The sequence below is a fragment of the Haemaphysalis longicornis genome, unplaced genomic scaffold (assembly GCF_048455015.1).
Source record: "Haemaphysalis longicornis isolate Haplotype H1 unplaced genomic scaffold, Haemaphysalis longicornis Haplotype H1 scaffold_5, whole genome shotgun sequence".
In the NCBI taxonomy this organism is placed as follows: domain Eukaryota; kingdom Metazoa; phylum Arthropoda; class Arachnida; order Ixodida; family Ixodidae; genus Haemaphysalis; species Haemaphysalis longicornis.
Genome location: NW_027526385.1, coordinates 11,218,642 through 11,242,172, shown reverse-complemented (window position 1 = coordinate 11,242,172; position 23,531 = coordinate 11,218,642). Strand labels below are relative to the sequence as shown.

At 47.4% G+C, this 23,531-nt stretch overlaps 1 protein-coding gene across 1 annotated transcript in view; it reads left to right on the top strand.

Moving 5' to 3' along the window:
* The first annotated feature begins 762 nt into the window (after positions 1 to 762).
* Positions 763 to 23,531, top strand: part of LOC144138992 (uncharacterized) — a 44,886-nt gene continuing 22,117 nt past the window's right edge. Inside the window, exons 1-4 of the mRNA XM_077671493.1 lie at positions 763 to 842; positions 929 to 993; positions 8,852 to 8,890; positions 23,436 to 23,471. Of these exons, the coding sequence (XP_077527619.1) occupies positions 767 to 842; positions 929 to 993; positions 8,852 to 8,890; positions 23,436 to 23,471 (216 nt within the window). The 5' untranslated portion in view covers positions 763 to 766. The remainder of the gene's footprint in view (positions 843 to 928; positions 994 to 8,851; positions 8,891 to 23,435; positions 23,472 to 23,531) is intronic.

Genomic DNA, 23,531 nt, shown 5'->3' with positions numbered 1-23,531 from the left:
AACCCCAAAACACTACTTCGCACTCCGCTAATAATTTAGCTCTCTGATCCGGTTCGTGAACCGGTTCAAGCTTGCGAACCCGTTCGCGAAGCACTTAGGGTTGTGATTTAAGCGAACCGGAACTGAACCGGAACGAAATAAATTCCTCCGAACCTGAATCGTAACCAAACCAGTATTTTTTCCGTTCGACACACTGGTAAAAACAGCAAGAAAATGCCGAGCGCGCGCGTGCGCTTGACTCACGGCTACCGCCCGGCAGTTAAGAAAACCAAGAAAATTCCGTGAGCTCGTGTGTGCGTGCCTCGCGGCGATAGCGCAGCGTTTCTGGAAAAGTTGTCAAGACATGCATGGCCAGTTAGAGAGATTGGCCTTTATTGGCAACAACAACAACAACAAGAAAAAAACAACGTTTTCCGTAATCGTGGCAACAGTTGGTCGGAACGAGAAAGACACGACATAGCGTGCACCCCGCTAACTCATGTCCAATGCTTATCGCTTCCAAAAAAATTAGGGAAGCTCACACTTATAGAACAATGATTGGGTTGAGGTCGTGGCAGAAGCGAAGAAAAAGCGTATTGGCTGCAATCGTGGACTTAAACCACCGCGCTGGTCGTGAAAGTTGCGTACAGCTTCGCTATCTTCAAGTCTTACCCGTTAGTGTGAGCTTCCCTGATTTTTTCCAGAGATATTTCCCCAAGTCTCAAATCGCCAAAACATACCGATATTTGAATCTCTGTTATTGAACTTTCTTGCAGTAGGACACGCGATGCTGGCATTTACAAGCAAGGGAATTTGTGCGGTGATCATTGCTTTTATTGCACTGGAGTCAAGCACAGCCCAATGTAAGTCAATTCTTCAAGTTTTTGTTAAAACTAAAAAACAAAAAACAGCAAAAAAAAAATCTGATTATTCGCTCTTTTATTTACAGGTGCCTCCGGCGACCAAGGGAACTGCGTTAACTACACCTTTCCCGATCCGCTTGGTCTCCACACGGTAATGTCCATATGGCCTATTATTGTGCTTGGGCAGAACAGGGTTCTAGACACCCGTTTTCGAGCTAAAGGATTCGTTTAAGTGACAGTTTCAATGTTTTACATTTTGTGTGTCGCGTTGCACGATTTTACTCCCTTCCAAGCTTTTACCTACTTGCGACGACTGGAATGAAGGGCCACTGCCACATCACCAGGCTCAAAATAAAAATTTTCAATGACGACGACGACACCAACAACAACAACAAACCAACAACGAAAACAACAACGCATTTTAGCTAATCCTGGCAGAGTTTGGCCAATGATTGGTCACTTCGAGAACGTACATTTTTCTACGAGACGCTAAAATGCCACAGCCCGAAAAATTGATCTTTCGTCTAATCAAGTTAACAGACGCAAAGAAACCGCCGATTTTACACGACGCCAAATATTACTTCAGGTATGCATGACAGCTTTAAAAATGCCCTATACTAAAAATGCCCCAGAACACGGTATAAATATCTGATGTGGTTTTTAGAAATGAAAACAAAAGGCCCAGCGTTTTTATGTAATATATCGATGGGACCCCTGAGGCAAGAAGTTGGCCGATGGAAATTGAGGAATTGAAAGCGTTCTCTAAAATGCTCCTTCCTCACCCCGTTTTTAGAATTACCGTTGTCCTTCATGCCCCCCAGTGTCAATCAGTGCGCTCGCAAGCTTCGTCTCAGTTATTGCAAAAGGGCATTTTGAAACCTCATAAAAACAAAACAAATAAATTAACAAGTATATCGTTATCCTGGAGGTGCGTCTTGACAAACGAATACAAAGCTTTACTGGACACGAGAAAGGACCCTGGACCACTACCAAGAGCCAGTAGTGTTATGGTGCAGTAGCTGAAAGCGGTGAGCTAAAGGTTTGCATCCAGCGGTACGTTCTCAATTAGTATACTTAGCTCCGTTGGACTCGGCAGTTCAAGGAACAGCACAATGAAAATTCGGCTGAGTTTGTGCTGTTACAGAGAGAAAAAAGCGAGAAAATTTGACAAACACAGACTAATAACAATTAGGACGACGTGACGTTCATAATTTTATTTCCCCTCCCCTGAAATGATCCCCCTCGAATCGCAGTCTTCTCCCTCCCGTTATGACTACCTGAGTCTTGCCAAGGCGACAGCTCCTTCCCTAAGACTACATAATCGGCACTTTCTGCACGATTAAGAACATTATAATGTGTTGCGCCATGCACCTAAACCGATCTAAAAGACCTCAAAACGTATTATTTCATAAATAAAGGCGTTGGAGACGCAAACAAATTCTTTACGTAAAAAACTGACTTCATAAAACAAAAAAATTTAAGCGGTGGAGTCCGAACCAAGGTATTGCTATTGGTACCCCAAACAGTAGCTCCAAGTGATTGGCCCGAAGAATATCAGGCACATTGAAATAGAGCCAGTACGTGGCGCTAAGTGTATACGGAAAGGGCTGCAGTTCGTCGCCCTTTGGGGTACAGGATGTCGCTGAATCAAATGCTACATGCAATGATACACAGTGTTCATGTATCTTTTATGTTCCCCTTGTGTGTTTTATACTGTTCTCTGATTTTGAAATGTAAATCTTCAGATTTACTGTGTGTTTTTATTCCATCATAGCTTGGTGGCAGGGGAAGGCCTTCTGGTTTTGTTAGCCAGTGAAATAAACTTCGATGTGTCTACGCAGAAAATGGGGTTCCGCGTGAAAAGTTATGCATCAGTTGATTTTTTAGGAGTACAAATCAGACATCAAAATTTCTGAACAAAACATTTTACATCCAAGGGAGTATCGGGACATGGCCGCGTTTTATTCCATTTTCGAAGTTTTGAATTTAATTGAGTACAATAGGTGCAGACGTTAAATTCAAGTGAACAGCTTTGATCACCATTTACTGGTACATACTGTTACTGTAGAGTATGGGAATAAATTTGGAGATCCATATTAACGTTAAGCAAGAAAAGTTACAAAAGTTTAGAAGATTCTTGTTCAAAATAAATAGCAAAATTCTGGAGGTGTACAGCTTACTTATTATGCAATGTTCGATTATGATTCCGGCAATCAGACCATACCAATTATACAGACTTTAAGGTTGGTCTGGAGGACCGAAGCCCCTGGAAGACATATCATATCTAAAACGAATGAGAGCATGTTCTCTAAGTAATTACATATTATTAGTAATCGTATGGTCACTAATTTAGGCCGCTTACAACTGTGGGGAACATTTGTCGACACAGGTCATTTAAATCTTCCTCTCACAAATGCTTTGAATCAGGCCCTCAGCATGTATTTCATGATGTTGATTGTAAATTTATTTTTTTGCCGCATAAAATATTTCGTATACTTTGGTGTATGGGCGAGCATTGATTCTTAGAGCGGAGCTGCCTTTACCTTTCCAGGTAGGTGCATAAGTTCAGAAGGGCTGCTGCTGCTTTATGACATTGTGCGCCGCTGTGTTTTACCTTGCACTCGATTATGCTAGCGCGCTTTGGCTTATTGTACCTGCTAGTGCCACTCTTTCGTACCCGCGACATTCGATAAGAGACTCGGGGGGGGGGGGGGTATCCGGTAGAGGTGGGCATCTATGACGAGGACGTGTCTGGACCCAGGCCCCCACCAAAGTCGGCAGGCGGGTACACGCGTCCCTACTGGTTACCCTTGATGCAGTGGCGAACCACCTGACGAGTGAGGGACATCGCGTCTCTGAGGCCAGAACGGAGCCCATTGCGGCCCATCGGCGTTGAATCCAAGCCCGACGCACAACTTCAATGCATCTCAATTGTAGACCCCTCCCGTGACGACGCGAAGTTGTCTACATCACCCTGAGCATCGACGAAACCCTCTTATGGTGAACTGCAGTCAAGCCACAATTAGACCATATGACTTGCACTGTAAGGGGAATCAACCAACTCCTGGCGGAGGGTAGAGGGTGCTAATACCAGTGGGCGCTCCAGATCTACAGCACCTTCGCTGTTTCTCGGGTCCCTTACGCACTCCCCCTGGTGCACCTCAGCGACGCTCAGTGGAAGACCCGGAAGCTGTCTAATCGAAAGGCCCTTCGGCACTGCGTCTGCCTCGCAAGAGACTCCGCAGTGGCCAGCAGCTTGGATGAAACAGGAAGCTGACCCATCCATCCACGCAGACAACGCTTCAGTACGTGGAGCGCCTCCACCGAGAATTTGGTGTGCTTACTTACGGCTACGGCCAGGCTACGCTCGAGAGGACAATCCCGCATGGGCAGCATGGGTGCTCCGTTTGAGGACTACGTTGAAGCCCCTCATAGGGCGTGTTTTGTACCCCCGCCGCTACCTGCAGCCGTACTCCTTAACGCACAACCAAGCTGCCAAGAGTTAAGCTACGGGTGACACTGCCAGAGGTCGGGATTCACAAGGGAGCTGCTCCCCTTATAGACCTGGAACCGGGGGGGGGGGCAACTCGTGGTCTACACAGATGCTTCGCTCCTTCCAACAGAGGGCCGAGGTTCTGCTGCATGCAATGTGCCAGCCAGAGGAGCCTACCGACGAGGCCGATGGCCGTTTCCCACCAGGTTTACAGTGACCGAGCTGGCAGACCTACACGTGGCAGCAGACATGCTGCTGGAGAATCCCCACGAGCGTCACCATCTTTTGTGACTCCGGGCCGGCACTCCTCCGCCTAAGGGAGGCATATGTGCCACGGAAGCGAGGCAGCCACCTCGAGCTGTCCCTCGTTGCCAAGGTGCGCCACCTGCTGGAAAAAGGCTGCAACCTCCGACGGCAGTGGCTTCCTTCCCACGTTTGCATACCAGGGTACGAGGCTGCAGATGAATTGGCCACACCAGTCCACGACTAGCCCATGGTCCAAGTTTGCACATCGCTGGTGCGCTTTGGTGTGGGATGGGGTGCCATCAGGCGAGAGCGGGCCACAGGCCACTCCTGCAGATGAGGGGCCTCCTCTGCGTTCCCGCGGCTCCTTCTTACTCTTGCAGTAGCAGAAAGAGAGCGGTGCCTTCTCCTTAGACTTCTCACCGGCTGCTTTCACACGGAAGCCCGCCTTTACCGGCAGGCTCACAAGGTCTCATCTACCTGTGCATAATGCCAGGACCCTGAGACCTTGGAGACCATCCTCTGCACCTGCCCTACGTATGCCGGAGCCCGACACCAACTTGTGCCTGGGTACCGGCGGCCAGGGCTACCACAGATCCCCACAGAGTACATCCTGTATCACCGGGAGCCCCTCAAGCTGCACCGAGAGGCCTTCAGGCTTCTCATGTTGCATCTGGAGGAGTAGGGCCTCAACATCCGCCCTTGAACTGTCAAAGCCGAGAGCCGCACACCACCCACCCACCTATTCCCTTTTTTCTTTTGTGTATGTGTGTGTGTGTGTACGTGTGTGTATTGTAGGCTCTATATTGTCTGCGTGTGTATGTATGTAGTCTATACATGGCCTGTTCATCCCCTGCTATTTCATTATCCTTGCTATTATTTCATTGCCTTTTCACTGCCCTTCGCTTCATTGCTATTCCTTCCTCCGGCGAGACCTGTTCCCCTTGTTGAGAGGCAAAACTTGCTCATGTGAATGTTACCAATTCAACAAATACTTTGTCTCTCTCTTCTTGCACCGTGCCCGAAGGGTCGGTTGAGGCAGCGGCTCAAGGGGTCGGGGCACCTGGGGAGATTGAGAGATACCGGCGGCGTGGTGTCTTATCCGGTGCAGATTTAAACCGGTGGCGTAGTCACCGCCAGTTTACGTCTAGCGACGACTGCGGCACCCCCAGTGACCACGAGCGTTTGAAATTCCAGGTCCGAGCTGCCCAGCGCACCTTTCCCCTGCTCATCCCTATTTACATGAGGGAAGGAACCTTGGGGCATGCGCAAATACAATGGACCAGTGCGACCGGGTCGCCACAAAACAGACAGTTAGGTGAGGGAAACTGAGCGGGGTAGATGCGGTGAAGTACTGCCCTGCAAACTGGGGTATTATTTTCAGGAGACGACGGAGGCGTTCCTGATAGTTGGTGAGTCCTGAATGAGCAGGAGGATAATTGTGGCGGGTGAGGCGGTAATTCATGACAACGTCGTGATAGTTTACTAGTCGGTCCCTAGTCGATCGAGAACCATGGTAGAATGTGAGCTTTGCCCGCGTGGATAGGAAGTCATCTTTCCCCATTATGGGTCGTCTCGTTCCCTCCTAGACCAGTGTGCGCCGGCGTCCTAATGAGTTCTACCGCAGAGGTCGGGGTATTGAAGCTTTTGACGTTTCGCCTCAGTTCTGGTGTTTCTAAATACGATAGACATGTTTTGCGGTTCTGAGAAATTAGCAACTACGCCAAGCATAATAACACTCTCATAATAATTCCACACACCAATTCATGTCAACCGAGGTATGCCCCGATGAAAGCTTCTCGTTGCGTGTAATCCCACCTCTGCGTGGGACCCACAAATGTTTTTGTAATTTTTTTCCCAGGTTTATGTTGCTACAAAGTCGACAAGGTTTCTTACGGCTAAGTTAAACTTTTCTGCAAGTTTCTTGCGACGGACAGTTTTTGTGGTGTTTGTATAATAAAAAAAACATCAAAAAACGTCACACGCCCTTCTGAAAGAATGATGGCGGAAACGCGAAGCTTTCTTCGATGCAAATGGAAAGTCGGGAATCCAACAAGCCAGTCAAAATCTATAACAACATTGAGCTAAAATGTGCTTATTCGGTTATCTCAGCACACTGATGTTGATTTGGATTTTGTCTGGTTGAATTGTGGGCTTTGCATTCCTATTGGAAAAAGCTCCCCTTTTTTTATCATCATCATGTGCCCTTCCGTTGTGTAAAGTTGATTTTCCTGAAGTGCGTTCTAACTTTGCATTTGTATCGAGGAAGGCGGTGACTAGAGTGCCGTCCGACGGTAATATATGCACTCCACTATGTCGAAGTCCACCGGCGTTTTGCAACAAAATTGCCGCGTCTGGCACTATATCGCTCTAGATAACGTAAAGAATAGCAATCTAACCTAAACATAACATAACATGACCTAACGCACGCAAAGAAATCGTTTAAAAGACCAAAACTAACCTAAGGCATAAAAAATACAGTTCAATTTAGATATGAAACAAAAACAAAACTGGCACAAACCGGTCTCGAACCACTGTCTTTGAGATCAAGAAGCTAAGACGAACCCTCTACACTACAACGACAGGTGCTTTAACTGGCGCTATCTTAGTCTTTAATATTCGAGTGGCGTCGGACGGTGCTCTAGCAATGCCGGCAGGGATCAGCTAGAGCGCCGTCGGACGGCACTCTAGACACTGCGATCGAGGCCAGCTTCGCATTTAATCATCATCATCACCAGCAGCATCAGCATCAGGAACAACAACTTCTCTTCGTTCTCTTGGAGAATGTTCTTCAAATGGTTTTTTATAGAAACGGATTGTGTAATGTTGGCTTTTCTGAAGTGCGTTTTTCCGACACTGCTACAAGTGAGACCATGGAATGCTTCGCCTTAAAATACCTATTCGAGCGCATACCCACTTTGCAGGAGACCTCGGCCTGCATAATCTCATGTATTCGCCAAGGCGTGATGATCTGGCATCATTCCTGCCTAGTAAAAGCAACACAAGTTTCCGCCAACGGCGAGACGAAGGGATGAAGGTAACCGTTACATAGATTGGCAAATACGTACTAAATACCCGCTCGCAGGAGGCAAATTGCTCAGCGACGGGATTCCTTTACTACACTTAAGACCATTGTATGAAGGTTGTATAAAATTACCACGGAAGCATGAAGAAAAGTCGCGACAACACTCATTCGCGAAGCCTTTCGGGTAGTGATGACCTGCAACGAAGCAACATTTTGATTTTAAGGCCGACAGCGAGTCTTTTCTGCAAACATATCTTTGTTCATTTTAGCCCACTACAGCGAAACCCCGCTGACACGTCCCCGTACTTACGACAACCCGCTTCTTACGACGCATCACCGCGGTCCCGGCAAACGCCCCTTAGAAACAATGCATTAAAAACTGTGATGATCTGACGCTCGGGTGCACGCGGTCCGCTTTATACGATGGGACCTTGCGCGGATAAACAGTAGTTGCTCCAATATTTACACCGCTTCGCCGCCGCGTCCCGCCCTTCCTTATTCTTAACCCCCCTTTGACGCTGCTTGATGTGCAAAGATCCGCTGGCGGGCCGGACCACTTGCTGAACGGACGCAAGCAAGCAGGCGGGTACGCGCGCGCGGGAGTTAACATTCGACTTCTCCATGGGGCAGCCGTACACCAACATGCCAACCGCGAGAAGTCAAAGTTGAGGGGGTAGGCGGACCGTGAATTTGACGCTCCCGTCTAGCCGCCGACGAACGCGAAAACATACGACGCACCACCAAGGCGATGACCGAACAGTCGCTTCCCACAGGTCGATGCAAGTTTCTTCATCTCTCCCGATATCTCCGCTGTCTGCTCATCAGTGTCTTTTACAGCCGCGCTGTCACTCCACTCCTTTCTTTGCTAGAGTACCTCGACTCACGCGCACGGCGCTTGGCTGGCTGGCTAGCTCGTATGCCATTTAGGAGAAGGGGGACGCAACGTAGGCATTGCTTTAATTTAAAACTTGGGATTTCAGCTAAACGTCCTCAAGTCACGCTAGAACGCGCTAAATATAGTACTTTAAATAAGTTGTTAGCCCAACTGCCCCGTGAGACCGTCTACTTGGCCGGCATTTACACGCACCCAGTCGTACGACACCCCGGTTATACGACGCTTTCTCGCGGTTCCATGAAAGTCGTATTATCGGGGTTCCACTGTAATTATTCCTTTTAGTATGTCCTCCATAGACACGATATTTTACTGAACATCATTTACAGATGGTATTATATTTGTTTTAATTTCAGTGTCTAACGGAAGTTTGGAATCTGTGCGACCCGCAAGGGGTAAGTCAGCCACGAAATCAACGTGGAATTTGTTGTAAGCTAGAGTAAGCGTGCAATTGGCTACACCCAGGGTGCAGTTCAAGAGGCACAAGCGCAGAAATCTTGTCATGACGGATTACTCTAGCTCAACTGACATATATGGTATCAGCGTTTGAGCAGCTGAATATGGATGCATGGTCATAATGGTGCTAACGTCATTTGCTTACCGAAACGTTCAAAGTAACACATATTCCAATCGGTTACCTCCGTAATCAAATGATTCAGCATATTTTTCTGATTTAAATTACCGAACGTTGAAGAACTCGGGTGTCCGCTTCAAAGACAGAAAGGCGGCTGTGTTTGAGCGCGATACATCCGCCACCAGACCGCCGTTTGTACTGTATGAAATATATACATTTTCTGTAAAATGCCACTGTATGTCCCACTTACCAATCTTTTTCCCCTGGGTAACCGCAGGGTAAGAATATTGTCGATTGTTGTAGTCGCCTGTCTCTCAGGATGGGAGGTAAAGCACCTAAGTTTATAGAACTGATGTCCCATTTTGAAAAATTGATAGACCGCTCCTGTCTCTCAACGCGCGGCTTCCTATTCACACTGTGTTTTTCTTTATTTATTAACAGCTTATTCAGCTACACCTACGACTGCGAGTTTATAGACCTCTCGCGAAGGTTATTCGCGCTCCAACACTGCATCGAAGGATAAAACTTTACCGCCAATTCATCCGTTTTTTTAGACGTCGACGCCGCCGGTGTGTAAAACGATCGAAGTGATACACGAGTGCCTGTTTCGTTCACGGAAAACAGTTCCGGCCACTCATTGTTTGCTCATTCACTGATCTTGTTCTCGCTGTGAGATTATGAACCTTAAAAACTTTGGGAGTAGAACGAAAGGAGAACACAAACCCCCATGTATAAGAAACGACAAGCATCGTATGAGATTATAACGGGCCAAATAGGAAAAGAGGCAGTATAAAGAAACACACGCGATATTTTTTTAACAGCTGAGCTGTTTTTACTGGCCGTAACTTTGCCGCTGCAGGGAAAAATACAAAAAAATGTCCAGCGCTCATGAGCGCATGCCACGTGACGACCACCGAGCACCCAAGGCCCGCGCAGTGGCTTTAGAAAAAAAAGCTGCCAAAAACCTTCAGGAGCCTTAAAATGTCGAGCGCTCCTTAACACGTGCCCCGCGAATACGCTGACTCACGGGCTCACGTAGTAGTTTTGATTGATTGATACTGATTCATTGACTGAATGGTTGTCTACAGAAGGAGGTCTTAAGACCCTGAAGGGGATGGGGGATAGTGGGAAAAGGGAAGAGGTATGCAAAGAAAAGTTATCAAAAAGTCATTTGCACTTCTTGGCACATTCTAGGGTCAGTTCGCACTTGTCACAGAATCACTGACCCATACAGGGCTGAGTCAATCACGAATCAAACGGCTTTATGAAACCATTCTGGAGAGGGAATTTTATAATTGCCTCTAATATAGAAGGACCAGCGCGCATTTCACGAATATGGTCCTGTTTTGGCAAAAAAACTCCAGCATTCATCGCAAAAGTGGTAACATTCGCTCTCAGCGTATGTATAAAGTTTATTAGGAGAAGGGGTGGGCAGTGGCTCAAACAAAGGGGGGAGGTATTTCGAAGGGGGTGCAGGGCTCATCTAGCCCTTAAATTCTTCGGGCTACGCCTGACTTTTTTGGCCAACACCACAGAGACAGCAATCTCTCCTTGGCATGACTAGGATTCGTGGGCATCGTCCACTCTTCGTATGATGAAACCTGTTGGGCGTGTCGTGCTTGTAGTTCACGGAAGCCCCCACAGTCCCACAGGAGGTGTCAAATGTCCTGCTTGACTGTGGAGTCCTTGCAGTACATGCAAAGGTACGGTGGTTCGATGAGAGCGGGGAAGCCGTCGCGTGTTTCTAGATTACTACGTTCCACCACTTTAAGTAGGAGCGCCACTTGTGCAGCACATCCTCGGTAAGGGCGGCACCTGATCGGGCCTTGTAGGTCACAACATGAGCCTGTCTGGGTAAGCCCATTGGAACAGGGTGCTCATTTTGGGAAGTCATGTATTTCAGGTTTGTCTTCCTTGTTTTTGCTCTTTTTCGACGAGGCTGGCCGAGTGGACCTCAATCATTGGTAGAACCCGAGTTCGGTAAGCGAGTGGAAAGTTGAATTTTGTGCGCTGACCATCGCGTAAGCAACCTCGTTTCCGAGACTACCCGCTTGTTCCGGCACACAGTCGATGCATACCTGGACGTTGTTGTCGCTTCTTAGGGCTCCGCACTCCTTCTTAATGAGGTGGCAAACTGAACCATCGACAATTGGTCCTTGGAGCCGTTTGATGGCTTCTTTGTTGCCGCACATATTGGTGATTTTTTGTCGTGCCGTCCACGGTGAGCGCGCCGCTTCGGAGCGTACCACGAATGTAGTCATACACAAGGCATGGAGCTCTAGTTGTGTGCTCGTAGGCTCGTGGTATTTGTAGGCCTGTTACTCTCTGTATGACCAAAAGTGTGTGACCACTACAAGGGTGGCTTCATGTGCCTCCTCATTACAAGCGGTATCTGTGCAAGCGCTAGTTGCCTGAAGCTCAGGGTCATTGGTGCTGCGCGTACGAGACTCTCGTTCCTTCGTGTGGGTCTTCTTGTTGAGTCTCTGTGGCAGTGGTTTTGGCCGAGTAACGAGCGTGTCTTCCCACGGTGGTTTCATTAGTGGTAGTTGCGGTAGCTTGGGACTGACCCATTCATCAGCATGGCGTAAAATACGCCTGCCAGCATTCGTTAAGGTTCGCCTTGAGGGATTGCTGTCTCTTCTGGCAGCGAGCGTGGCCGCCAAAGAGCGCAGTCTGACGTACCTATGTAGGTCCTCAGCTTTTGCGTGGCGTGGGAGACCAATGACCACCCGAAGGGAATCTCGGTGCTAGACTTCTAGCTTGAACATTTGTGCCTTAAGTCAATGGCCATGGCTCCGTAGCACGCCTTAGCTGCGAGGACTGTGGTAACGAGCGTTCGCAATACTTCGGTGCAAGCACTGCCGAAGCAGCTACCGATCCTCTGTACTACATGCAGTATCGACTGCCATGACTTTCGGAGCTGCAAAAGCCATTCATTTGGAGTGCCATTTTCGTGGAAGGGAATGCCCAGTATATAAGTACAGCCATCTGTCGGTCGCGATATGGCGTTTCCATTCAGGGTAAGGTGGACCTGAGCACGCTCAGCTTTAGAGCCCCGAATGATCAGACGCTGCGTCTTGGTTGGAGACCCTTGCATGCCCGTTGATTTTATGTATTCTGAGAGCGTGTCGAGGCCTGTTTGAACAGCAGTCACGGTGGATTCGGTGGTGGTACACTACTGTGGAATGGCCCAGATGGCGACATCATTCGCGTAGGCAGTCGAGCCGAGACCGGGTATTTTTCTGAGTGCCCGGGTGGTCTTAGCCATCGCAATGTTGAAGAGGGTAGGCAATATGATGGCTCCTTGAGGTACTCCAACTGAGGCAGTATGAAATACCTTGGGGGAGGGTACGCCTGTTGTTGAAGCCGCAAACTCGAATGCTGGGAACAAAAAAGACAGGGCATAGCGTTCGCCCCTCGTTCATTCGTCCTCATGTCGTTCTGCGCATGAGATCGGTACCTTGAAAGAGCATTTTCGCGCTGCAGCATCTGCGCACTTCTCGATATGCGCTGTCCGCGCAGGGTTCGCATGGCGCATCCAACCCTCGCCGTGAAGACGACGATCTCTTCGATGAATTTGACGCCGATTACTCGCACCGCAACTATGCAAATACACAATGATACTGAAACCTAACTGTATGTCCAGAAATGCTTATCTACAGCAGCTTCGCCATTCAAGACTTGTGCGCGAGTGCAAGCTCCCCTGAAAACTTTTCGGCTGTCAAAATATCCCAGGTATCGAGTGCTGCCTGGTCCGGAAGTAAACATCATCCTGCCTACAGGAGAAGCAAAACTATAAACGTTGAACCATGCTAGGAAGGCTTTTAAGGATATAAACAGCATTCCCTAACCAGAAAAGGATCTGGCCACCCTGATGCAGTAGATGGCTGCTCACGTCCCATGACTGACCAACTAAACTCTAAGCCCTCAGCACCCAGTAGCTGTAGAGCATCTGACCAAGGCGGCGGTCAGGCTAGCGATGCATCAGAGGGTGCCAAAAAACTCCTGGGTCCGAGAGGCCGCCTTTGGAGTTCGACCCTGGCAAAGATCAACACACGCCCTCTGTCCAGTAAGGGAAGCTTATACTTCTAGAGGAGCTCTAGGACATTAAGTGGGATATCACAGGGCTAAGCGAAGTTACAAGGACAGGAGTAGGCTGCATGAAGCTCACTAGCGGGCATATTCGGGGCCTCACGAAAAAAAGAGCACGGGGTGTGATTTTCGATCCCCAGCGAAATACCAGGGCACATGGAGAAATTTTTCAGCATTAACAGAACGGTCGGAGTCGTCGTGAGCGAGCTAAACAAACAATACAGCTTAAAATATAGTAGATGCCTATGCACCAACAACCAGCAACCATGATGATGATGCCTATAGTTGCTGCAAAATCTTGAGCCATCAATAAATAAGGGCACAGCAAAATTCACGATTGTAATGGAAAACTTTAACTCGAAAGTAGGTGCAAAGAGACCATACTGAAAGTAAGTGGTAAACTTTGGAATAGGCACTCGCAACCGTCGAGAAGATACACTGGTTGTATTTGCGGAGAGAAAACCTTCAACTAATTAACACACTCTTCCGTCGAACAAAAGAATAAGGAATTGACCTGGAGAAGGAATGGCAAAAAACGAAATTGACTTCATTTAAAAAAAAACCCAGGAATTGTGCAGGACGTGGCGGTTCTAGGGAAGGCTCGGTGCAACGATCATGGGATTGTTGCGTGCAAAATAAGGCCGAATCTCAAAACAGGAAGACGAAAACTAACGATGCGCAAGAAACCCATCATTGAGTCAGTTAGAACCGGGATACAAGAGTTTAAAGTAACCGTTCAGAACAAATTAGCTATTTAACCAATGAGAACGAGGGCAGTGTTTAAACCCTATATGCCAACCTAGCAATGGCTATTGCGGAGTCATGAGGAGCTGTTGGAGAAGCACCATGTAGAAAATAACCTTACAAAGCATCCCAGAAAAAGAAGGAAGTTATTGCGAAACGCAAGAACATAGAATTGCCGCGTTCGGACGGTCAAAGTGAATGAACACAATGTCAAAATTGATTGACAGAAGTAACGTGAACGACATTGTTGCGTATAACGTGAGAGTCATTAAGGAAAAGTTGAACTAGAGCAAGCGCGAAAGCATCAAAGAGGAAGCTGGCTATTGGCAGACAAAATTTACGCACTCGGAGACGAACAGGAGAACATTACACACAATATGGCAGAGAAAATGAAAACAGCCGAACGGTTCTACACCAGGCTATACACCAGGTGAGTTGGACCAGGAGAAACTACTGAACGTACAGGCTTATCTTACGATGTCCCGCGAATAACCTAAGATGAAGTAGACAACGCACTAAAGGGCACGAAAAGAAGAAAAGCTGACGGCGACGACGGCCTAACCATGGACCTTTTAAGGGGACAATGAAGTGAATTTGTCAAATTACCGTGTTTGTTTGCAGTGAATATACTAACTCAAGTAAACACACTTTTTATTGTTTATCCGGTCGATAAAGCCGTACTTAATTTGTAGCACATCAAGTATGAAAAATACCATGCCAAATTTGCGGTGGCGGCAAGAACTAATACAAGTGGCTAGAATTCGAGATGCGATATGATTGGATGATGTACAAGACTGAAATTCAAATTAATTTCGGTTTTGGTTCTTTGCAACAAAATGCTTAGCATCCGACTTTATCAATGGTTGGGCATGTTGGATATCTCAGGAATCGGCATGCCGCGCTACTGCCTTGTTGTCAGCTGTAAAAAGCGTCAGATAAGCCTTACAGCACCGCTTAGAATCGCAACGTTCACTAGCCGAGACGTACGCAGTGGCTGAACGCTCTATGCGCCATCGGAGACGCCCAGATGCGAGGCTCTTTGCCGCTACCTTTGGAGCTTGCCTGGCTCGTGCCTGGGTCGTAATTGGCGTGTTCGCACCAGGCCGAGAGGTGACTGATTAGGCACTGTCGCGGCAAGCAGTCGGCGCTTATGTTAACAACACGCCGAGAAGTCGCCAACACGTCAGTATCAGTACGCACGCAGCCGGCCAACTCGTTCATGGAGGAATGAAGGCTGCATCACAACATGATGAATTCACTATAGAAAACATTACTTGAGTGCGAAAAGATAGCATAACCGGGACTTCGAACTTACAAATTGCGAAACTGCACCCACTGCTTTAGACCACTCGGCTATCACCACAGCGCTGTGGCGGTGGAAATATAAAGTATATATCGTATAGCCTGTTTTTTAGCTTCAGCATTCTCAGCAGCTTAGATGACCATTACTAGAATAAAGCTTGTGCAGTACGCGTCCCCCAAATTTCGACGAATATTTTACTCTAGCGACTGCATTTCTTAGGCAGTAGAAGCGATAGAAAATGTGTGGTCGCACTGCTTACCTCTGTGTTAGTTCACTCGGCGCAAAAAGTGCTTCCTGCACGTTGGTTTTACGCTTTGAAATAAACAATTCGGTTTATTTTTTTCCTTCGTAGCTAGATTCGTTTCATTGACTCTTCGAGCGCCTTTATTGGCCTTAACTTTTCTACTAGCGCACAATTCGCACAGGCATATTCAGCTTACAGTAGCTCCAGCGAAGCGAAGTGAGCAAACCGTCGCATGGTCGCTTGTGTGGAGCCACTTTGACTTCATAGACTTTACTAAGCTTGGTACAGTAAGCAAACTAAGAAACTAAGGGGGCATTATTCCAGGAATAAATCATGTCCTGGCTTAGTTTCAGCTCGGCGAACGAACTGGGATGACCCACCGACGGCCGGCCGAGTGAACCTGTCGGAGGGCCGGCGAGCCACGCAGTAGCACAGTCCAGTCAAGCCATCTCAAGTGCGCGTCATAGGCAATGTCATAGAAAATTAGCAAGGAGGGTGCAGAGACCAGGACAGCATTTTTGAATTGCTTTTTCTAGTAAATGAATTGCACCGAGGGTGGTCGAAACGTGGTCTAGACACTCGAGACTGCAATTTGCTCAAGGAATTCTACAAGATTTACAAATAACGTTACTGTCCCATTCAAGAAAAAGGGAGGTATTGTGCAGGAAAGGCTTGTAAACTATTGTCGGAATTTGAAGGTACCGATAGCATAGAAAAACGCCAACATAGTTTTGATTCATAAGAAGGCATATACCAAAAATCTTAAGCATTTTAGACGTATCAGCCTGTTATAGGTTTCACACAAGCTGTTTACAAAGTAATATTTAACTGCAGAGGCGAAAAACTAGATTTCCAATAACCAGGAGAACAGGCTTGGTTCAGAAAAAGATGCTCTGCTATTGATCTTATCCATGTCATCAGCAAAGTAACAGAAAAATCGGCATAGTATAATAAGCATCCTTTACATAAAATGTATAGGCCATGACGAAGCGTTTGATTCAATAACCTTCGCAGCAGTGATCAAAGCGTTAAAGAACCAAGGGATAGGGGAGAGCAACTTAAGACTCCTGGACGACATATATGAGAGGTTCACGGGAAGGATAATTCTTCACAAGCAAAGCGAAAAGTTGCTGATCCGAATGGGAGTGCGACAAAAAAATAGCATCTCGCCAAAATTGTTTAGAGCATGTCGGAAGAAGGTATTCAGGAAGCTTGACTGGCAAGACGGAGGCTTACGGATAAACGGGGAATATTTGAGGCATTTAAGGTTTTCAGATGACATAACGTTGCTTACTGAATCTGCAGAACAAATGCAAAAAACGATTGAAGAAATACGATTGAAGAGTTTCACCATGGGGTAAAAATAACTATGAATAAAAACAGAGTAAGGCAAAGTAAACATGATGAATGTGCCCTCTTCAGCATAGGCAACTAAAGACTAGAACAAGTGGAGAAATACTACGACCTTGGGAAGCGGTAGTCAACGGCGGTCCCAACCACAAGGTAGGAATGCGACGCACGAGCAATGGTATTCACATAAAAGTTTCGCGGGCGATTTCTTCTCTTGGAAACACTAAAAACCACCATGACAGTGCCCACCGTATCTGCGCAGGCGTGCGCATCTCGCAGAAAAAGAAACAGGCTGCGGCGTCCATCGTCTGCGCCGTTACCAAGCAGATCTTGGCCGTGGCGACCACAGATACGAACAATTGCAGTGGCATTGTGTGGTGAAGCTCTACTTTTCCTTGATAACACTGAATCAGCGCCAGAGAATGGCGCCGCGGTTGTGAAAGAAAGCGACACGAGGCACGAAATGCCCACGTTATAGCGCAGTTGCTTGAGAACACGGATATCGACATTAGTGCACTCGCACCCTGCCCACGTCCGATTCTTTCAGTTTAAAAAGAAATATTGCTTCCGGAGAATTCTTAGCCTCTGTTTCTGTTCACCGTAATAGTGAATTTTTTCTGGGATGTTTTCGGCCGCACCATGCTGCATCACAATCGACTTGCCCAACTTTTCTTCCTGTGGCTTTTAACGGACAAATAAATAACAGGTGGAGAAGAGAGGCCCGCTCGGGCGCCGCGTTTTGCAGAAATAAAAGCATTTCTACCTGTTTTCCAAAAACAAAATTTCAAATTTTAAAGTTGAAAGTTGAAACTTTGTTTCGCCAGCATGTGCAGGGATGACTAGTGCAGTTGTCGAGGGGAATGGTCAAAAACGCTAAAAGGTGATGTCTTGCCCCCCCCCCCCCCTCGTTTTGCCACGACTCTGCGGGAAATGACATGTCCTGTGTGGCCATACAAAATAACAGAAGAATGTAAGCGATTATATAAACTGAAATCAGCTTTCAGTTTTCACAAGGAAACAATATTTATAATAGCAATGTTTACAGACAGAAAAAAATACATCAGCTGTCACTTTTCCGAAACCAATAAGTAGAATTCAACATTTAAGAGTAAAAAGAAAAGTGGGGTGGTTGTGGTGATGTCTATAAACGGGCAGACCTAGCCTTGTGTGGTACGCTGGCAATTGCTCCCCCTATCAGAGAACCTTTTTACCGATATGCCTGGGAAATCGCCAAGAGCAACTCAGGCTCGTGTCCCGCAGAAACCGGAGGATCGGACGCAGAATGTCTGTCTTTGTGACCCAATGGCCTTTGGAAAAATGACCTCGTCCAAGAAAGCCTGCGGAGGGGCTCTCCTTCGGAGTTCTTTAAACAAAGCTGACCGCTCCGTCGCAGCCAATTGGCGGTCGACGTCACCTGTTACACCACACGTAGGGCACAAGGGTGAGAAGATAAGTGACGGCTTATGAAGCCACGCCGATGTCCGCGCTGAGTTGATCCGAATGCGGAACACCAATGCTGCCTGTGCCTTCTTCATTCCTTTGGGAACACAAGGTTGGTGTTGCGGTCGCCACAGAGATCGGATTTCATTTGAGAAGATGGTTTTTAGAATTCGCCGTACCGCTCCGCCTATAAAACCCCAATTATACCTGAAACGGTTTTAGATATTTGTAAAAACTGCCAAGAGTTCGAAATGATCGTACCGCCAAAAATGAGGTGGTGCTAAAATAAATCAAACATTCCTGCCATCAACTGCGCAATTGATAACACCACTGGAAATCAGAAACCACCCGTTCAGCCAACTAGGTCCACTGCAGGACGACGGCGTCTCATCGATGTTCAACAGCTCCTGTCCCGCGCCGCTCGAGTCCATTCTTTGCCTCCGAATTTCCTTATTTCGTCCTTCTATCTAGTTATTGGCCTTCCTCTTCTTCGAGACCCACGTCTTGGAATCCAATCTGTTACGCTGGTTGTCCAGAGATTGTCGTCTCGCTTAACTACGTGGACAGTCCAGGTCCATTTTGTTTCTTTTTTTGAATTGTGATATCTTCTGCTGTAGTTTGCTCGCTGATCTAAGAAGCTCATTTCCTTTCCCTTAAAGTTACTCCTATCATTCTTCTTTCCATGGCCGGCTGAGCCGACCTAAGTTTTATGTCAAATTGTTTAGTAAGGCGCAAAGTTTACCCTCCAAATCTCATTGCCGGAAGCAGAAATTGGTTGCATATTCTCTGTATCATTGATAAATGTAGCTTGAATTTCATAAGTTGCGAGTGTTTGCCGAGTGTGCCCCAACCCATTCCTATTCTGCGCTAGATTTTTTTCTCGTGGTGGGGATCAGCGCTGACCACATTCTCCTACGCGCTCTAGCCTTTCGTTACATATGCTGAACAGGGCGCTTTCGGCATATTTATTCATCATTGGTTTAAATTTCTTTATATTTCTTACCCCCACTGGCATACCTTTTGAAAGCAGTTTCTCAAGCGTTTTTTGCAGGTGTTCTGCAGACTCGCTAAGCGAGGCTATGTCCTCTGCGAACCTCAAACGGCTCAAGCATTCGGCGTTTATCTGTTATGCCCTGTTTCCCCCGTCAAGGTTACTGAATAACCTCTCCATACAAGCTGTCAACAGTTTTGGGTAGATGGTATTACCCTGTCGTACGCCTTTATTTAAGGGTCCGGAATTTGTCGCTTGGCTTGTGAAGGATTACCCAGACCGTAGATCCTTTACATATGTCGGCTAGGACTCGCATGTAGGTCTCTTTATTACCTGCTCTTTTGATTGTTCCTGTACCGCTAGGGTGCTCACTTAATCAAACGCTTTTTCGTAGTGTATAAATGCCATGTAAAGGGGTTTATTGGACTCTGCGGAGTTTCCTGTCACTTCGTTGACGACGTCGATGTGGTGCATTTCAGAGTATCCTCGACTAAGTTATTAGTGCTGATGGAAAAGAGGACAAAGAAATAATGCACGGGATTAGTATCGCATGTTGGGATAGTAAAAGCAACCTACCGGAAATACGTAGTAAGTAGGTAAAGGGACTCACTACTCCCGTCCTCTGAAGCGAAGGACTGCATTTGCTCACAGGGAGGGCATTGCAGCGTTCACCCAAGCGAAGTCTTTATCGCGACTAATCCTTTCTGTTGCTCGCTTCTAATAACGTCTCTTTCCACTATTCCACGAGCAGGTTGTTGTCTCGGTCCGCATTTTCTTGGGGAAGAGTTTGTTCGTCCGCAAGTCGGTAACATAACTTTCTTAGCTGAATATAGTTGAATTTAACGGAAATATATAAGCTTAACGGTTTCTTAAATGCATCGCGGAAGCACCGTTCATATTCGTATGGTACGGATGGTACGGTACGGTAACTACCTTTAATTTATGCTCTGCGTCGCCAAACGGGCTACGGAGTCACAGTTCCACCACTTTGTGTCGCCGTTCCTGCACAGGCGCAGCCGACGCAAATGCGTTTACGGCTAGGCTCGTCCTTCCCACGACTTTTAGTCCCAATTTTGCCACAAGGTCTTCTTTAATATAAGACGCTGGCTGCCACCGTCTAAAATGCCTCATACTCAACTAATGTGGTTGGGACCGATGGCCCATGTCCTGAATGTGTGAAGGTGCACTCCTTCGTTCTCCTGGCAGCTAGCAAGGGCAGGAGATGATGTCTTGACACCCTGCGCCTGCACCGGGACTCTGCAGGCGGGTTCAGTGTGCGCCTCGTCTGTCTTCACTTTGCATGCATAGTCTGGGTCGCACAGGAAAGTTGCATGCCTTCCCTGGCATGTAGTGCATGTTGTATTTCTTCAGCACTCCTTCGATCGGTGGCCCCTCCGCGTACATCGGTAGCAGCTCATAGATTTTGCCAGTCGCTTCTTCTTTTCTGGGATGCTCAGAGAAGAGTCGCATGCATCGGTAATGTGCTTTGCCGATTTGCTAAAAAAACACTCGTTTCGTTTAGGCATTGCATCTTGCGAGGCGTGCAGTACCGAGGTAGAATGGCCGTTGCGTTCGAGGGGGTAACTCAATTCGGTGGAAGTCTCTACTGGAGCACATTGCTCTCTTGCCTGGAGTTCAATTTGCGTGTACCGCAAGATTTGCTCCAGTTGCCGGGAAGCCGTTGCATGTTCGTCCCCAGACGAAGATGATGTCGTGGCCGTTGATATCTTCTAGAGGCGGACGTGTCTATGAAACGCCATGACGAACTCTTCCGGCAAAGCCTCTAGCAGTATGTCGTATAGCAGCGCCGAGAAGCTGCTCGTTGGGACGTCCAGAACGTTGAGGCAACGGATATTCAGCTGGACGCAGTCATAAAGTCTGCGCAGCTCTTTCGTTTCCGATGGAGATATCACGTGCTGCAGCTCGCGGAGCAGCCGGAAATGCCGCTGTATGATCCGGCTCTTGTCCCAGAACCTCTCTTTAAATACCTGAATGGCACTTTCGTAGCACGCCTCTGTCGTTGGAAGTCGGGTAACGGCAGCTGCAGTTCCTCTTCCAGGTAGTTGCGGAGGTAGTGGAACTCGTCGACTGTGCTGAGAGTCGGGTTCGCGTGGCACGCGCCGTTAAACTGCTCCCAGAACGACGTCCATTGACACGCGTCCCCATAAAAAGGCTTGATGGTAAGCATTGAAAGACGAGGTCTAGAGATCTGGGATGCAAGGGCCATTGGGGCATGTGGCGTGTTAATCGCAGCGGAGGGGGCAGGTTGCGCCTTGGTGCTGACGCCGAGTTCCTCGAGCCGATACGTCAGGCGAGTCAGAGCCTCGAGCGTCTGGTCGTTGGAATGAGCCGCCGACTCGTACTCCCTTTCCAGCTCCTCGACAGGAATCGTGTCCTCGACTAGGGCGTCGATCTTGGTAAGCTCCTCGCAGCTAGCCATGAGGTTGTCCATCACCTTTCGGAGTGTGATTCGGTCAGAGCAGCCGCTCTCGATGAGTGCTGACGCCTCGGTCAAAATCTTTGTCGCTTGTACTAACCTGGCACCGCGTTTCCACTTCAGCCGGTTCATCGTGAAGTGAAAAATTCCGGCTTACTCGCTCGGCAGGCAGTAAAGTCCGCGCGTTGTGTTCTTGGGCGCGGTTTCGAGGAGGACGAAGTTGCTTTGGCGACCGTTTCTAGCGCAAACTCGTCGTTGCTGTCGCTCATTGTCCACGTCGTTGGAGCACCTGGTTACCCTTGAGTTTCAGCACAAAATGTTGCGGATCGACCACCTCCTTGCGATCTCGCTACCAGGGAAGGAAGCCGTGGGACCCCTGACGGAGTGCTTTAATGGCGACGACTGACTTACAACGAATATGATAGTGGTTCCCTAGAGCCAAGAGACACTTCTTCTCTCTCTAGTATTTGCAACACGTAATGCATAATTCTGGTACGAAACCCCTTATAAAGAATGGTAGTTTCTGCCCTATAAGTAGCGGTGCAAGAACTCGGAATCCTACTGAGGAGTTTCGCTAGCCGTACCCACAGAACAGTTTTGGAGCTCGAATATTGTTCCAGCCGGACTTATAAGGACTTTTAAAAAGAACAGGAACTTACAAAATTTTATAACCGCAGTTTTCAGAGAAGATGTGGTTAGCTTCACGAGGTGCACCAACCTAATAATCATTTTTACAAAAGGCATACCTATGTTGATGCTCAACTTGAGCGAATTTTTATACTTAGCTTCGTCAGAACATTTGTTGGCGCTTCACCGGGTACATAAAGTAATCAAGAATCCGATTTCTTAGAGATTCGACGGGAACCATGCGTTTTTGAGCCTCGTTACTCGTCAGCCCAAGAAACCTGTACATGTACCTTATTTCTTAACATCGAGCAACTCAGATTTGCTTGCCGTACTTTGTGAGCACAATAAAGCTACCCTGTATTCTTAGATCGTGTGCATACAGCCATCGAGCGTGTTTTACACCTGTGCACTCTGCGACCTCGCTCTTGATAGTACTCGCAGCGGTGGCATGAATTATTTTTTGCTAAAATGACGTGAAAAACAAAACAAAACAATGCCGAATGCCGCATGTTATAAAGTGTGCAAAGCTACGTTGGAGGCTTACTTTTAACTCTGCTCTTCACCAATCTTGTCTAAGATTCCAATCATCTGGGTGGTGCATTATAACCTACCGCAGGTTTCCACAGCACCATTCAAGAAGCTGAAGCATAATGGCGAGAGTGTACCTAGATGGATCAGCCGTTCGGCAAAAAAAGGGAAATGCGGGAAGTGTGTTGCCGGCAACCTAATATGTGTTTTATAACAGCACCACACCACAGCAATCGCTGCTCGGTATATGCAAGTAGAAAAGTAATACATGCAACCTGTACAGAGCTGAAAGATGCGGATAAAAATATTGCCGGAATTTTTTTGTACCAAATTACTTTAGTACTGTTCCGGATGCTAGAACGGATGATGTGCGCACAAAATATGACTATTTAAAAGAGCCAAGAGTTTTCTCTCTTACGAATTGAACAAAGCAGGAATAGAAAAGAATTGATCCGCACATTTTTGCGCGGCCTAAATGTTTTATTGTTTTGCTATCCATGACAAGGGAATAAATACAGTCAAATTGTCTGTCTGACTACGTCGATAAGAATAAAAAATGGCTACCTCATGTTAGTGCTAAGCGATTCATAAGCCCCGCTTTCTTTTTCAGAGTAACGCAGAGACTCCTGCAAAGGAGCTTGCTGTGGTGAGTATTTATAGCGAACAACACCAATAGGTTCTATTGCATGGGAACAGAAAAGCGTTG